This window comes from Manihot esculenta, chromosome 4, assembly GCF_001659605.2.
Source record: "Manihot esculenta cultivar AM560-2 chromosome 4, M.esculenta_v8, whole genome shotgun sequence".
Classification (NCBI taxonomy): domain Eukaryota; kingdom Viridiplantae; phylum Streptophyta; class Magnoliopsida; order Malpighiales; family Euphorbiaceae; genus Manihot; species Manihot esculenta.
In genome coordinates, this window is record NC_035164.2 from 18,377,675 (window position 1) to 18,393,577 (window position 15,903).

General features: G+C 31.3%; 2 protein-coding genes across 2 annotated transcripts; one reads left to right on the forward strand and one right to left on the reverse strand.

Annotated features, from left to right (window-relative positions):
• Window positions 1–897: 897 nt before the first annotated feature.
• On the forward strand, window positions 898–4,292 carry LOC110613240 (probable metal-nicotianamine transporter YSL7). Its single transcript, XM_021754277.2, has 6 exons — window positions 898–1,463; window positions 2,025–2,188; window positions 2,270–2,367; window positions 2,443–2,577; window positions 2,669–2,858; window positions 2,955–4,292. Exons 1-6 carry the CDS (start codon window positions 1,097–1,099, stop codon window positions 4,062–4,064), a joined length of 2,064 nt encoding a protein of 687 aa, XP_021609969.1. The 5' UTR covers window positions 898–1,096; the 3' UTR covers window positions 4,065–4,292.
• Window positions 4,293–8,201: 3,909 nt separating this feature from the next.
• LOC110613917 (eukaryotic initiation factor 4A-3) lies at window positions 8,202–12,383 on the reverse strand. Its single transcript, XM_021755332.1, has 8 exons — window positions 12,013–12,383; window positions 11,344–11,584; window positions 11,099–11,179; window positions 10,788–10,895; window positions 10,578–10,697; window positions 9,610–9,777; window positions 8,811–8,897; window positions 8,202–8,537 (listed from the first exon to the last, which is right to left on the reverse strand). Exons 1-8 carry the CDS (start codon window positions 12,324–12,326, stop codon window positions 8,424–8,426), a joined length of 1,233 nt encoding a protein of 410 aa, XP_021611024.1. The 5' UTR covers window positions 12,327–12,383; the 3' UTR covers window positions 8,202–8,423.
• Between the last annotated feature and the right edge of the window lie 3,520 nt (window positions 12,384–15,903).

The following is a 15,903-nucleotide window of genomic DNA, read 5'->3' on the forward strand; positions in this document are numbered from 1 at the left end:
AATTTATAAATTAAAACATATAATATTTTATTTTATTTAATATGGATAATATGAAATATAATTTCTTATATATTAAAACATTCACATATTGAGTATAAACATTCTTAATATATTTTACTATATAATATTTATATGTGATATTTTATATAATTAAAATTTATTTATAAATATTTAATTAATATAAAATATTTAATATTATATATAAGAAATATAAAGTAAATTTATTTTCAATATAAAATTTAAATTAAAAGATTATATATTTTATCAATATAAAATTTTTAGAAATTATAATGTAATTTAATATTAATTTTTTAAATTAAATTTAATTTTTTTAGTTATAATTATAATAAATTGAAAATATTTGATTTTATTATTCAAAATTAATTAAGATTAATATCTAAAATTAAGATAAATATGAAAAAATTAATTTTATCTTTAAAAATTTTAAATTTAAAATATAAATATAAAATTATTTTTTAAAAATATTTTTCTTATCAGATGTTGAACGTTTTCATTTGGTAATATTTCAAGCATTTACTTCATTGATATCTTTTTTTTTAATAATATTTTATTTTTATTTTTAAATAAAATTACCTTATCATCCTAAATAAATGAAAATGTGACGTAAAAATTTAAATTACATAATATTTCAAAACTTGAGAATTATTAAATTTATTTAATTTTCAGATTTTATTTTTTTAAAGGAAAGAAGTGTAAATTAATTATAGTAGATTATATTTTAGATGTGAAGATAAAATTATTAAAAATGTGTAGGGATTTTACAATTTTACAAAAAAAGAAAAATAATTGAATAATATAAAATAAAAATAAAAATGGAAAAATATCAGAACTCTGGAGGCCTATGGTTTTAGAGGGAATGAAATAGCTGTATCTTACTATAACAATTCCAATTCCAATTCCGTTTACGATAAAGATAGTAACTCTCGGAGTAGGAGGATCTCAAGGGATTCTCTCTCAATAGATAACCCACGCGCAGAAGACAGGAGAAGAGGAAAACATCTTTCTCATTGCTCTATCCAAAACTACTCATCATCACTCTCCATTGAGAGAGAGAGAGAGAAAGAGAAAGAGGGAGATGGAAAGAAGGGACGAAAGAGAAGAGAAAGGATTCCATCCTTACGATAAAGAAGATGGTAAGCTTTTGGTGGAAGAAGCTTTCAAGGACACTGTAGTTCTTCCATGGACAAAGCAAATCACCTTGAGGGCTATGGTTACAAGCTTCATTTTGAGTATAGTTTTCAATTTTATTGTGTGTAAACTTAATCTCACAACTGGTGTCATCCCTTCCCTTAACGTTGCTGCTGGGTTATTGGGTTTTGGTATTCTCAAGTTTTGGACTACTTTGCTTGGAAAAATCGGTCTCTTAAGGCAGCCTTTCACTCGTCAAGAGAATACTGTAATCCAAACTTGTGTGGTTGCGTCCTCTGGAATTGCTTTTAGCAGTATGTTGTTTCTTTCTCTTCTCTTTCTTCTTGTTTGTTTGTTTTTTCTTCTCTCTTTTTGAAATTTGTTGGGTTTGGCTTCCTGTTTTTACATGCCTGCTCTCTTTCCTTCATTAAAAGAAATTATCATATACATATATAGTAGAAAATGAATTAATAATAGTCCAATATTTTAAATAAATCTTTTTGAAAGAGACATGAAATCAAAGTGGAGGCTTTTAAGATAATTGCTTACGATGATCAATTCTGAATTGAAGAAAAAAACATGACCTGGTAACTTGGATATCATGAAGAATATGTGATCTGATAATTATGTTGTTTAGTTAGCTAAAAGAAAGCGTGATTTCGGGTCACGTATTCAGATTGTCATGTTATGTGTTTCGTAATTTTGATGAGATTCAAACAGCAACCATGACCAGGATTTGACTCTATGTTTTTCTATATGTGAAAATGTGCTTATACTGGTGAATTAGCAGTTGATGAAATTTCTAAATGCGAAAATTACATCATTGGTGAACATTCTCTTTAATTTGTTGTCCCTAATTCTGGGAAATCTTTTAGGTGGCACTGCAAGTTACATGTTAGGTATGAGTTCAACAATAGCGGCTCAAGCAGAGGGAGGAAATACCCCTTCCAATGTTAAGAATCTTTCCATTGGTTGGATGATTGGTTTTCTTTTTGTTGTAAGCTTTGTTGGTTTGTTCTCTATCGTACCCTTGAGAAAGGTGAGCACGAGAAATGTCTATGATTTTAGTTTTCTTAATAGGTTTTTCGTCAAGAGCTTAATGTGTTTGTTGCCTTTGTAGCTGATGATCTTGAACTACAAGTTAACATACCCCAGCGGGACAGCTACTGCATACCTAATCAACAGCTTCCACACACCCAAAGGAGCCAAATTGGCCAAGTAATAAGATCCTTATGAAGAAATGGGAACCATTATTTTCTATTATATTAACTAATTTTGTGTTGGTATTTGCAGGAAGCAAGTTGGCGTTCTCTTCAAATTCTTTGGTTTTAGTTTTTTGTGGGCATTTTTCCAGTGGTTTTTCACTGCTGCGGATGGCTGTGGTTTCTCTAGCTTCCCCACTTTTGGTCTCAAAGCATTTGATGAGAGGTAAGTTAAAGTTTTAAGTTTATTAGCAATGGAAATAAATTTGACTTTGATTCACAAGAATATTTATATGAGAGCGTTGCATATTTATCAGGTTCTACTTTGATTTCTCCTCAACATATGTGGGGGTTGGAATGATTTGTCCTTACATGGTAAATATTTCCTTGCTTCTTGGAGCCATCATTTCATGGGGAATCATGTGGCCAGCAATTGAGGCTAAGAAGGGTATTTGGTATAGTGCTGATCTATCTGCAAGCAGTCTCCATGGTATCCAAGGATACAGGGTCTCTCTCTCTCTCTCTCTCTCTCTCTCTCTCTCTCTCTATACATATATATATATATAATTATCTCAATCTAATATTAAAAATATACTCCCACAGGTTTTTATTGCTATTGCCACAATGCTTGGTGATGGTATATATCATGTAGTATCCATGTTAAGCAGAACTTTATGGGATCTAGCTCGTCGAAATTCCAAGAATATCGAGGCATCTTCTATAACTCCAGCTGGTGATGAAAACACTGAAACTATAAGCTATGATGATCAACGAAGAAAAGAATTCTTTCTAAAAGATCAAATCCCTGGCTGGGTAGCTTTGCTTGGCTACATTTGTCTTGCAGTCATTTCCATCATCACAGTACCTTTCATCTTTAATCAATTGAAATGGTACCATATCTTGGTTGCTTATGCAATTGCGCCAGTTCTGGCCTTCTGCAACGCCTATGGATGTGGTCTCACTGATTGGTCTCTCGCATCAAACTATGGGAAATTTGCCATCATCATTTTTAGTGCTTGGGTTGGCCATGACGGTGGGATAATTGCAGGCCTCGCGTCATGTGGTGTGATGATGAGCATTGTCTCAACAGCATCTGATCTCATGCAAGACTTCAAGACGGGATACTTAACCCTCTCTTCTGCAAAATCTATGTTCTTCAGTCAGGTTGCTGGAACTGCTATGGGATGTTTGATAACTCCTTTGGTGTTTTGGTTCTTTTACAGTGCTTACACTATAGGGGATCCTGAAGGTACCTATCCAGCACCTTATGGCCTAATCTACCGTGGGATTGCCCTTCTCGGTGTAGAGGGTATTTCTTCTCTTCCCAAACATTGTCTCACATTGTCCATCTCATTTTTTGTTGCTGCTATTGCTATTAATGCGATTCGTGATCTGTTACAAAAGTTTGAAACCACATACAGAATCTACAGGTTTATTCCTAGCCCAATGTGTATGGCAATTCCATTTTATCTTGGAGGCTACTTTGCTATTGATATGTGTATTGGAAGTTTGATACTTTTCTTATGGGAGAGGAAGAACAAGCAAAAGGCTACTGATTTTTCACCTGCTGTGGCTTCTGGACTCATTTGTGGTGACTCTTTGTGGGGAATCCCCGCCGCTATACTATCTCTCACTGGTGTTAATCCTCCTATTTGCATGAAGTTCCTTTCTGCTGCTGCTAATGCTAAGGTTGACAAGCTTTTGGCTGGGTAATTAAATAGCTGCTGATGATTTATCTTAATTAGTATTGTCTCTAGTCTACTTAATCTTGTTTCTTTGGTACATTCACTAAGCTTTCCTTGTGTAAATCCTTAATTAGTCTGATTTCCAAACATGTTAGTAATGTTTTTAAGGCAAACATATCTGGTGATTTCATTATGGCTTGTTTCATACTAGCCATGCTTTCTCATGTTTATCCTAGACATGATTGTGAGTTGCCCATTGTGTTGATTTCGTCTCTGCATGATATAGTAGATTAAGTCTATTTAAGATTTTTTCGAATGAGGGGGGAATTGGTAAATATATGAAATTATCCTTAATTTTTTTTATATGTAATTAATTGTATACTTTACTTGATTTTATATTAATTTAAAATTTTTAATCCTACTTGGCTTATGTATAACTAGTCAAATCCCTGCACATAGGGCGGATGCTTATAAAAATTATACTAATAATTTATTTGATTAATATATTAATAAGAAAATAATTCTATATTAAAATAAACCTTTATTATTAAAATTGGATATAAATACTAACAAGTTTAAATCGAAAGTTACCTTCTTTATAAATCTTTCAAAGTCATGTTTAAATGTATTTTTATTAACTAAGTGGATATCATAACCGATTCCTAATGCATACAGTTGAACGTATGAAAATATGAAAGATATATATATGGATGGTTCCATGCCAAAAAGGGATAATCTTTTTAAGAATACAAGCACATCCTCCATGTGAGGATCAATGTTTTTACTACTCAAAATGTTACTACCAACACGTGTATATATATATATATATAATCTAAAATAATGAAAGTTTATAAAAATGAATTTTAATCGGCTCGATAGACCGGATAAAAAAAATCTGAAAATGTTAAAATTATAAAAGTTGAGTATGACTACAAAGTGACTGGATAAATAAATAAAAAAGGAGAATAGATAAGGTTTTGGTACTTAATAATACCAAATGATATGCTAAAATAAGCTAGTTGAGTAAATAATCATTTTAAATAACACTGCTAAACTGAAATAAAATTTGTGATGCAATATACTACTAAAGTCATTTATTTAAGAGCATAAAATATATAAAGAATTTATATACATACAACATACATCCTATAGATAATGCTAACATCTTAGGTGCAATAGTAAAAATGCTGGTATCTTAGACTCTATAATGACAGTATCGATCTAAGAACAAATAAAAATATGCTAGTCATACACATGTACTGAACACCCCAAAAGTTATCATCAAGCATTAAAGACAATATAAATATAAGTTGAATTGAAAATAAATTACTCATTATCGAGGTACTACCTAATCGGTGTATATACAAAGTGTAGTCAACTATTTATTCAACTATAATATAAATTTTTTTTTATTTATTTAAAGAGTATAAAATTACCATTATCTATTCTCATTTTTCTATAATAAAATATTACATGTAATAAAAATTATCACTATTATAAATTTATTCACTCACTAAATAGCCGTACTCACTCCTTATAATTTTAATATTTTCGTATTCTTTTGAGTGATTCAGTCCCGTAGTCTCATTTTGAGCATTATTATCCTTTCATCCACTACACTAGGTTTATAGTCTAGTGGAGGTCGGATCAATTAGAATTTATTTTATAAACTTTCATTATTTTTTGGATTAATGTATACACATCAATATATGCTTAGGAGCCATCTTTCACAATCACACATATATATACCTTTCATAGGTTACCATACTAATTAACATACTTAACATACTTTGAAGGCAAACTCTGTCAGTTTATTCTGTCACATTCATCTCTATAGATTAGAGATTTGGTGTGACATTCAACTAGTATTAGAGAGACCATGGATCAGAAAAATTATACAGAGTTAGTGGGTTTGCAAAAAAAAAAACTCATTAATACTAGACAAGATAGAACTACTAGCGAATCACAATACTTAAGAATTCGGTCCTAAGTTAACAATTATACTCGATTTAGCACATTATATAAAATTTGAGCGTGTATATATTAATTAGATTAAAACTACTAAATAATTTAGGTTAATTATTTTAAGCTAATTGAAAAATGAATTTGAAAGTTATTTGGATCAATTTAAACCAGATGATTACATAGGAAATTATTAGATATAGTAGCTAGTGAAAAGTTATCAAATCTCGTGAAAATTTTTTTTGTATTTATGTCTTAAATGATCAAAACAATTAAATTGGGTTGAAGATGTGCACTTGGGTAGTTTTGTGAGCTTAAAATTCGTATTTGAATTTTGCAGACACAATAATTCAAGACCAAAAGTTGCACCTGCTGCCTTTGTAGCTATTTTGTAACAATTATGTCCTAAGATAAGGCTATAAATACTTTGCAAATAAATTATTTGTTATTATCTCTTTTGAAATTTGCTACTCAACTTACTACAACTTCTTGCAGGTATCTAATATATTTTCCATTATATTCTTGTGGGAATTTTATAGTTGTATAAAATTTCATCAGACTTTGTATTAATCCTTATAAGAATCTACCATTACCCAATAGCAACATATAGTAGGGGCATAATTCTTTAACACATTATCATTAAGTACAAAGCAAGTTCATTTTAATCGGTGTTTTTTCAATCAACAACAAGCGAGGATTAGTTTGTTGCTGCCACATCAATGGGCGACGGTAATTAATGAAATGACTAAAAAGGTGGAGTTACCGTGGCAATGGATCGGTGTGCTGCTAACGTGGGGCCTTAGCCTGATCAATAGAAACTTGAAAGTCATGCTAAAATTTTTAGATATGTCTCTAGAATTGGCCAATATATAAGGAAATTGATATAGAAAAGATTGTATGAGAACTTACACTGAGGCTTTGACTTAGAACTTTGCTTCCTTTTTTTTAATCATTTCTATCTTAGGTTCTATTTATCACAGCAAATATTTCATATTTTCTGATATTTAAAACGCTCAAAAAAATTAATGAAAAATATTTCTCTAAAAAATTAAATTATTGTTTACACTTTGAGAATTTTGTTAACACTTTTATATATAAATTTATTAATATATTTTATTTTTAAAATTAAAAATAAATAAATAAATAAGTTTTTTTAAAATAATTTTTTAAAAAATATTTTCTATAAAAAATATTTTTTAAATATAAATTATTTTCTGTAAATAAACCGAATCTTAATTTCAACTAATTATATGTGGTTAATATGGAGGCACTCAAACAAAAGACTTACCATTAGTAATTCATTAATTGTTTATTATTATATGGATAAGCAGTACATATTTTTAATTCAAATACACAGTTAAGCTCTCATTTACTTTTATTGTAATCACACATTCAATTTATTTTTAAGCATTTTCTCCATAATTTGATGCATCATTTACCTCTTAACTGCATTTACTTTTTTAATTATGTAATTTTTTTTTAATTAAGAGAAAAACAAAAAGTACAATATTTTCCATTGGTATACTTACTTGCATATGCAAACACATATAAATCATTACATTTCCAACATGTAAAAAGCATACTGCAAATGCTAAACCAAATTATACAACAGAGCTTAAAATATTAATTTTTTTTTTCAAATTTATCTCCAAATTATTATTAAATCACACTTTAAATTACTTAATCTCACACTTTAAATCATGACATAAGATAGTCTTATTTAACCTTTTTAAAGTTGATTCATGATTAAATTTGAACTAAAAATTGAAATTTGTGACCTATACTTCATGTGTAAATTTGACCTGTTAGCCTGTATTTTTCAACATTCCCAACACATATACATCTATGTTTCAAAAATAAAATGTGAATTAACTCCGCTAAAGTAATGGTGCCTTGTTAACGTCTCTTCTTTCGTCTCTTCTTTCGTTTCGCTAAGTTTTCTTATTGGGGCAGCGGCGTTCTTGAATGAAGTCTATCCGAACCAAATTAGCACTTCTCAGATCAGGCTAGGCCTCTCCACTTGAGCTGGGCGCCGGGGCCCTGGATGCGCTAGCGATTGGCACATAGGGGGTCTCGTAAACCAATGCACTAAGAAGAATTCAGATTCCAGTATTCATAGGTTCATTTACTTGATTAGGAGTGTCCATTATTCAATTTCCCTCTGCGTTTCTCTAATCTGCAGCTCACATTACAATACAAGAGCTATGAGAACCAAAAATCTTTAGCATAATTAGTTTAATGGTACTAAAATACTCTACAAACAACCAATAATCCGCTTGATCCACCATCTACTATTTCAGTTGAAAAAAAGAAAATCCATCTACTATTTTACAAACTCAATGCAATTAAGGTATTGCCAATTACTAATAATGTCAACCACACAAACTCACAATCAACACAGAAATACAATCAACACAGCAAGTCTTCAGATGAGATCAGCAACATTCATTGGCATTTCATCGATCTGGGTACTGTAATACTGCTCGATATCTCTTAAAATCTTGATATCATCACTTTTCACAAAATTTATTGCAACACCCTGAAAACCATGCAAAAGCCATTTAATTCCACAAGTAAATCAACCGGCTACCACAAAGCAGCCACCAAATCAGAGTATAACAATTGCAGCATGAGTAGCTGGCAGGCAAATATTGCATCTCATTCTCAAGTTAAAAAACTAAATAGCAGATCTAGCACTTTGGATAAGGGATCAGGTTCTGGAGTTCTTAAAACTAATTGACATAAAAAGAAATCGTCTTGCACAATGATGATATCAGAATCACAAAGGTAAAAAACGTCAACAGGTACATACCTTGCGTCCAAAACGACCAGAACGACCAATTCGATGGATGTAAAGCTCTCGATTATTTGGTAGGTCATAATTGATCACCAAAGAAACCTGGAAAGCAAAAAAGCTGACAGAATAAGAAAAAACCAAGCAGCAGAGACATGCCTTAAAATACAATGACAACCAAGCAATATATAAACAGACGTATTCCCACTGACAAGACAGTGACCTAACAAGATAAGAGAGAGATAGATAGGAGGAGAAAAAGAAGAGAGCATCATGCAATCAGATACTTTCAAAGGAAATGAAGGCCCACTAATATGAACATTTGCAAGTAACCAAAGAGCAAAGGGAAAATGAGCATAAAAGAGATGGTGTGATTTACTAGGAACAATTATCCGATAACCTAACTAATCTTTTACCCGACATAGATCCATTACCAAGGCGTTGCTTAAGTTTCCAAATAATGAATACCATGTGATTAGCAATGGGTTCTTTCAATATTTTAAATGAAAATTGCAATAGAATTTTAATATAAGAAGTGCGGAATGATGAGAAACAACAGAGCAACATCGAGCCATAAGAAATCCAGAATCCTTTTTTACTAGTGCACAAAAGATTCTTAGTAGTTGGCACATAAGATTGTTATATCCACCTTAAGTTCCAATATCAACCTTCAGCGTAGGCAATATAACATGTTAAAGAGTAGTAATATATCACTATTAATTATTTTTTTAGCTTATTTAAAAACAGAAACATCATGCATGGGAAATAACTGTGTTCAAGCAGGACATTAACAAGGAAATCAAGACAAGGAACTTGCCTGTTGAACATCAAGCCCCCGGGCCCAAACATCAGTTGTGATTAGGACACGGGTTGTACCAGATCGGAACTCTGACATAATTGCATCTCTCTCCTTCTGAGGCATGTCACCATGCATTGATGAGACTGTAAAGTTATTGCTCCGCATCTTCTCAGTTAGCCAATCCACCTGTCCGAGGTCATTTGCATACCCATAAGAACAAGGAAAATTTCACTAAAATTCTAACTATTTTGGGGGCATATTCTCATATTCAATGTCCCTTCAACTAATAATACTCAAGTAAACATATTCCAATCTTAGAGTGGCTACATAAATTCATTCCTTAATTTCCACACTGTCTATGTCTTAAACAATATCAAAACCTTTATCCTACTTCCATCCATGTCACCTAAGATATACCTCTCCCTTTCTTATCTTCTACTCCCTCAAATTAAACATAGAGCATATAACTCTGTCGGCACTGATTAATGTTCAAACTCCACTCAAAACTCAAAGGAGGTATGATTTCCTACATATCCAACTTAAACAAGATCAAAGCCTTCATCCTACTTCCATCCACGTCACCTCAGATATACCTCTCCCTTCTTTATCTCGTGCCACTTCAAACTAACCATAGAACATAACTCTGTCTGCACCAATTAAAGTTCAAACTCCACTCAGAACTCAAAAGAGGTCTAATTTCCTACATATCCAATCTATTTCTAGTAAAAGCTGGAGCTATAAAGCATCAAACAAACAGTAAGAAGAGTTTTAGCTGCCACTTTTGTCACTTTGGATAACAGATGAAGTTTTGTTTTATGTTGATAGAGATATTGATATTTGACATATATTAAAATTAAAACAAAGAGAGCCTATGAAGTAAAAAATTTCTATTTTCACACATACAAAAGATATGTACAACCACGATAAACTCTGAGAGTATTAATCTCATTAGACAAAAGTTAGAAATTAAACAGTAACATTATTACCTTCCGCTTTGTATTGCAGAAAATAACAGCTTGGGTGATGGTTAGAGTATCATAAAGGTCGCAAAGCGTGTCAAATTTCCACTCTTCCCGTTCAACTGCTACAAAAAATTGCTTGATACCCTATAAAGGAAGCAAAACGAAAGAGAAGCTCCCATCAATTTCAAGTACTGCATTTATTACAAGCTCATGTTAAGTGAAGCAAATACTCACCTCTAAAGTCAATTCATCACGTTTCACAAGAATCTTAACAGGATCTGTCATGAACTTGCTTGTCATCTCTAAAATTTCATTGGGAAGAGTAGCAGAAATCAATACAACCTGGCAACAATACAAACAAATTTAGGATAACATGTCAAGTTATCCATCATTAGAACCTAGCCCTAAGTGCATAAAATTCATAATGTAAAAAAAAAAAAAAAAAAAAAAAAAACACATGATCTAGCATCGCTTGAGAAAATAAGACAATGACGTGTGCTAGGAAAACTGAAATTTCTGCCAGATTTTTATGGTACATTGAGCACCTGAAGCTCTGGAGGAAGATATCTATATACATCATAAATTTGATCCTTGAATCCTCTGCTCAGCATCTCATCAGACTCATCCTACAAGAGAAGAAAAAGAAGATAATAATGACAACATAATAACATAATAAATATAGGGCGCATGTCTCAAAGAAAACTACGAGGAGTGCATTATGCACCCCAAGTGCATAATATAAAAGCAGCGCAAGTTGATATCAACGGATTATCCAAAATCATCAACTCACAAGAACTAATAACCTAATGGCTCTAGTACGCAGTGTCCTCCTCTTTATCATGTCACAGACTCTGCCCGGAGTTCCAGATACGACATGAACTCCAAACTCCAGCTTTCTGATATCCTCACCCACACTTTTGCCTCCAATACATGCATGTGCTTGTATATTAATGTAATCACCGATTGCTAATATTACTTTCTCTGTCTGAGCTGCCAGTTCCCTTGTAGGGGATAATATCAATGCCTGGACCCTGTAAAATTGAAGCAACATTTAGTAAACCAGCTGTACCCCCCCGCCCCCCAACAAAAACTCATTTCCTTTTTCAACAAGCAGGCTACTGCCTGGTTCAAAATTAACTCAGTCGAAAAATAAACCAAAATCCACCCAAGACAGAATAAGAACAATGAAATCTCCCTTTTGTTTTTAAAACAGGAACGTACAGTAGATTTTATTTTGGGGATGTTTTGTGGATCTTATATTATCTATTTTTGCGAGTAGTTCAAATTTACACGGAGAAATTAATTTTCCAGGAAAAAGAAATGCGCAAAACATTTTCCAAACTTCAAATTAAAAATTTAGATGTAAAGAACTATGTATTTTAAGTTTAAACTCAAAACCATGGTAAGAAAAGGAACCAAAATTTTAGAATTAGGGTTTTAAAAAATTCATAAAACTTACTCTCTACTAGAGGTATCAACGAGTTGGCAAACAGTGAGCGCAATCATGGAGGTCTTGCCGGTACCGGATTGCGCCTGAGCGATAACATCCCGTCCTTTGATTATGGGCATAACTGCCCTCTGCTGTATTGCCGACGGCTTTTCAAACCCGTAGGCATAAATTCCGCGAAGCAGATCGTTCTTTATGCCCATCTCGTCGAAGCTGGTTATAGGTTCAATACCTTCGGTAGTCTCGAACACCAATTTGTCATCTTCCAGAGCGGCTCTCCTCGCACTCCTCCCCGCCGGAACTACGCTTGTCGCCGCGGCCGCCATCGCTTTGAGCCGGGTGTCAGCTAACTAATGCTTTCTCTATGCTACTAATGCTTTTTGTATACTACTAATGCTTTTTATATAATATTTTTGTATACTACTTGTGGGTATACACGAGTATCCTTTACGGCTACTTTATTATTTAATTTTCAAATAAAAAATTTATTAATTAGTCTTTAATTTTTTTTAAAATTATATTAAAATATTCTTAATATTTTAAAAAATTTATTATTAATTATTTTATTAATGTTACTTTAAAATATTATAAAAAATATTTAAAATATCTTTAATATAAATAGACTGAAATTTTTAAAAATTTAAAAATAAATTAATAAATTTTTTAAATTATATAAATTAAATAGTAAAATATTTATATAAATTAAAGATAAATTTACTATTTAGTTTATTAGTATTACCATTATTAATAAGTCAGTTTCTACAATTTTTAAAAATCTATTAAATCTTTTCTATCTTTTCTCTTTATTAATAAAATATTCTTTCGTCCTCTTTTCCGTTAAAAATAGATAAAAGATAAGAGAGAAAATTTTTAAAATTCAATTTTATCCTTAAATAAAATTTTTTATTTAGTCATTGGATATTACTATTATTAATAAGTCAATTCTTACATTTTCAGAAATCTATTAAAACGTTTTTATTTTTTCTCATATATATTAAAACGTTCTTATCGTTCTTTTTCGTCAATGAAATAATCCCTTCTCCTCCTCCTCAAAAAAAAAAAAGGAAGAAGATGATGATGGTAATGATAAAGGAGAAGAAGAAGATGGTGATGATAAAGGAGAAGAAAAAGAAAAAGAAAAGATGATTATAATGAAAAAAAGAAGAAGAAGAATCTTTTCTTTCTTAAAGAAGAATAAAAAGAAGAATCAAAGAAGAAAAAGAAGAATCAAAGAAAAAAAAGAGGACGAAGAATAGATGAAGAAAAAAAAAAGGAGGAAAAAAATGGGGTAATTTGGTCTTTTGCTATATTTTTAAGGGAAATTTACAATTTAGTCCCTGGATATTGCCATTATTAACAAGTCAATCCCTGCATTTTCAGAAATCTATTAAAACGTCCTTATCTTTTCTTTCCGTCAACAAAATAGTCATTCCGTTTATTTCTGCTGTTAAAAATATAGCAAATACCAAATTACTCCATTCTTTTCCTCCTCCTCCTCCTTCTCCTTCTTAATTGATTCTTCCTCCTCTTCTTCTTCTTCTTTGGTTCTTCTTTTTCTTCTTCTTCTTCTTTGATTCTTTTTCAATTTTCTTTTTATTCTTCTTCTTTAAGGAGGAGAAGGAGATTCTTCTTCTTCTTCTTCTTCTCATTCTTCTTCTTTTTCTTCTTCTTCTTACTTCTTCTTCTTCTTCTTCTTCTTCTTCTTCTTTCTTCTTCTTTTTCTTCTTCTTTTTCTTCTTCTTCTTTTTTCTCTTCTTTTCTGAGGAGGAGGAGGAGGAGGAGGAGGAGGAGGAGGAGGAGGAGGAGGAGGAGGAGGAGGAGGAGGAGGGACTATTTCGTTGATGAAAAGAAATGATAATGATGTTTTAATAGATATGAGAAAATATAAGGATGTTTTAATAGATTTTTAAAAATTTGAGTACTGACCTATTAATAATAATAATATCCAATGACTAAATAAGGGGTTTTATTTGAGGACAAAATTGGATTTTAAAATTTTCTCTATCCATCTTTTATCTATTTTTAACGGAAAAGAGAACGGAAGGACTATTTCGTTGACGGAGAGAAACGATAAGGACGTTTTAATAGGTTTTTGAAAATGTAGGGACTAACTTGTTAATAATGGCAATATCCAAGGACTAAATTATAAATCTCTTTATTTTTAACGGCAGAAATAGTCAAAAGGACTATTTTATTGACGGAAAGAAAAGATAAAGACGTTTTAACTAAAAATGTAGGGAGTAACTTGTTAATAATGATAATACTCAGGGACTAAATTGTAAATCTCTCTAAATTAAATAGTAAAATATTTAATAATTAAAATTAATGAAAAATTTAAATAATAAATTTTTAAAAATATTAAAAATATTTTAATATATTTTTTAAAATTAAAAAATAACTAATGAATTTCTATATATTATAGGAATTAAATAATAATTTTTTATTTTTTATTAAAAATATTTTAATTTGTTAAATTTGTTTTTTATTTAAATAGTATAATATTTAATTTTTTGAAATTATATTTTACTTTGTATAAAATAATTGTTTTATAAAAATAAATTATTTTTACGAAGAATAGTGATATATGAAAAATTAAATATTAAATGATATGTTATTTAAAATTATTAATAATAAAGGATAATATTTATATTAAAATAAATTTTTAATAATTTCATGCAAATAATATTTCATTATATTTAAAAATATTATAATTGATATGCTTATTTTATTTATGCATTGTTGATATTACTGAGATTAGATTTATGACGTGGCTATAATGAAATTGTGTTATAATTAGTTAGAGTCTGCAAAGGAGAAAACGTGAGATGATAGTGGGCGCTCATAGCAGCTACTCCGACGATCAAGTCAGTATCTCGACAAGTAGAGTTTTAGTATTTTAGAATGGCGTACCTACGTTCTGCTATTCTTCTCATTTTATACTATAAGAGGTAGAGATGAATATGCTATTTTTTTTTATAATCCGGCGATAATATGGTCATCTACTTGATACGGGATATCACCAGTCAATATGTGGGAATCATGCGATCATAAGTGTAACGACCCGAAAATCGGACCGCTACCGGCGCTAGGATCTAGATCGGCTTAAGGCCGCCGGGACCCGTAGCAAGCCTAACATACAACCTGTACACCTGTTTAATCCCATACATGATCAACATATACATAAAAATTTTGAACTTTTCTCATTCAATTACCAAACTCAACCTGAGCATGCACAACTCATAAGCATAACCATCAACCCCACATTGGAGTCCTCACCAATGCTCCAATGGGGTAACATACATATAATAAGTTTGGTTTACATAAACAGTGATAAAACATTTTATAGATCATGTACAAAGGGATTAACTAACATACTAGGGTCAAGCACATCTCTAAACTTTAATACTCGTCATTACATTACATTACTATACATTACATCATCCTCATGTCCACAACTAACTATTACATGAAACATAACTTTACTCTTCTTGACCTCCCGGCCTATTCCGTACCTGCATACCTGGGGGATTAGGGAAATGGGGTGAGCTACTAGAGCCCAGTGAGCAGAATAATAAAACATTTAATTTAAAACACATGATCTCATGGAATGCATCACATCACAAACAAATCACAATCAAGGATGGTTTTGTCACCAATAGTCCTCTACATATCCAATAGTGCCAGGGGCATAGAATGGGTCTCGTCCTGGTCTTTCTCTTAACATAACATACATAACATAACATTCCTATAATGCTAGGGGCATAGAATGGGCCTCGACTTGGTCTTTCTCTTAACATAGTGCCAGGGGCGTAGAATGGGCCTCGACCTGGACTTCCATACCATACCATATCACATCATGTCATCATCATCTCATATCATACGAGAACTAAAGGATCATTCAAT

Coding starts and splice junctions, on each gene's coding strand:
- LOC110613240 (XM_021754277.2), top strand. CDS start 1,097: ATGGAAAGAAGGGACGAAAGAGAAGAGAAAGGATTCCATCCTTACGAT. Junction 2,368..2,442: donor AAAGGAGCCAAATTGGCCAA/GTAATAAGATCC, acceptor TGGTATTTGCAG/GAAGCAAGTTGGCGTTCTCT. Junction 2,859..2,954: donor ATGGTATCCAAGGATACAGG/GTCTCTCTCTCT, acceptor ATACTCCCACAG/GTTTTTATTGCTATTGCCAC.
- LOC110613917 (XM_021755332.1), bottom strand. CDS start 12,326: ATGGCGGCCGCGGCGACAAGCGTAGTTCCGGCGGGGAGGAGTGCGAGG. Junction 10,698..10,787: donor GTGATGAATTGACTTTAGAG/GTGAGTATTTGC, acceptor CTTCCTTTATAG/GGTATCAAGCAATTTTTTGT. Junction 8,538..8,810: donor CTGGTCGTTTTGGACGCAAG/GTATGTACCTGT, acceptor CATGGTTTTCAG/GGTGTTGCAATAAATTTTGT.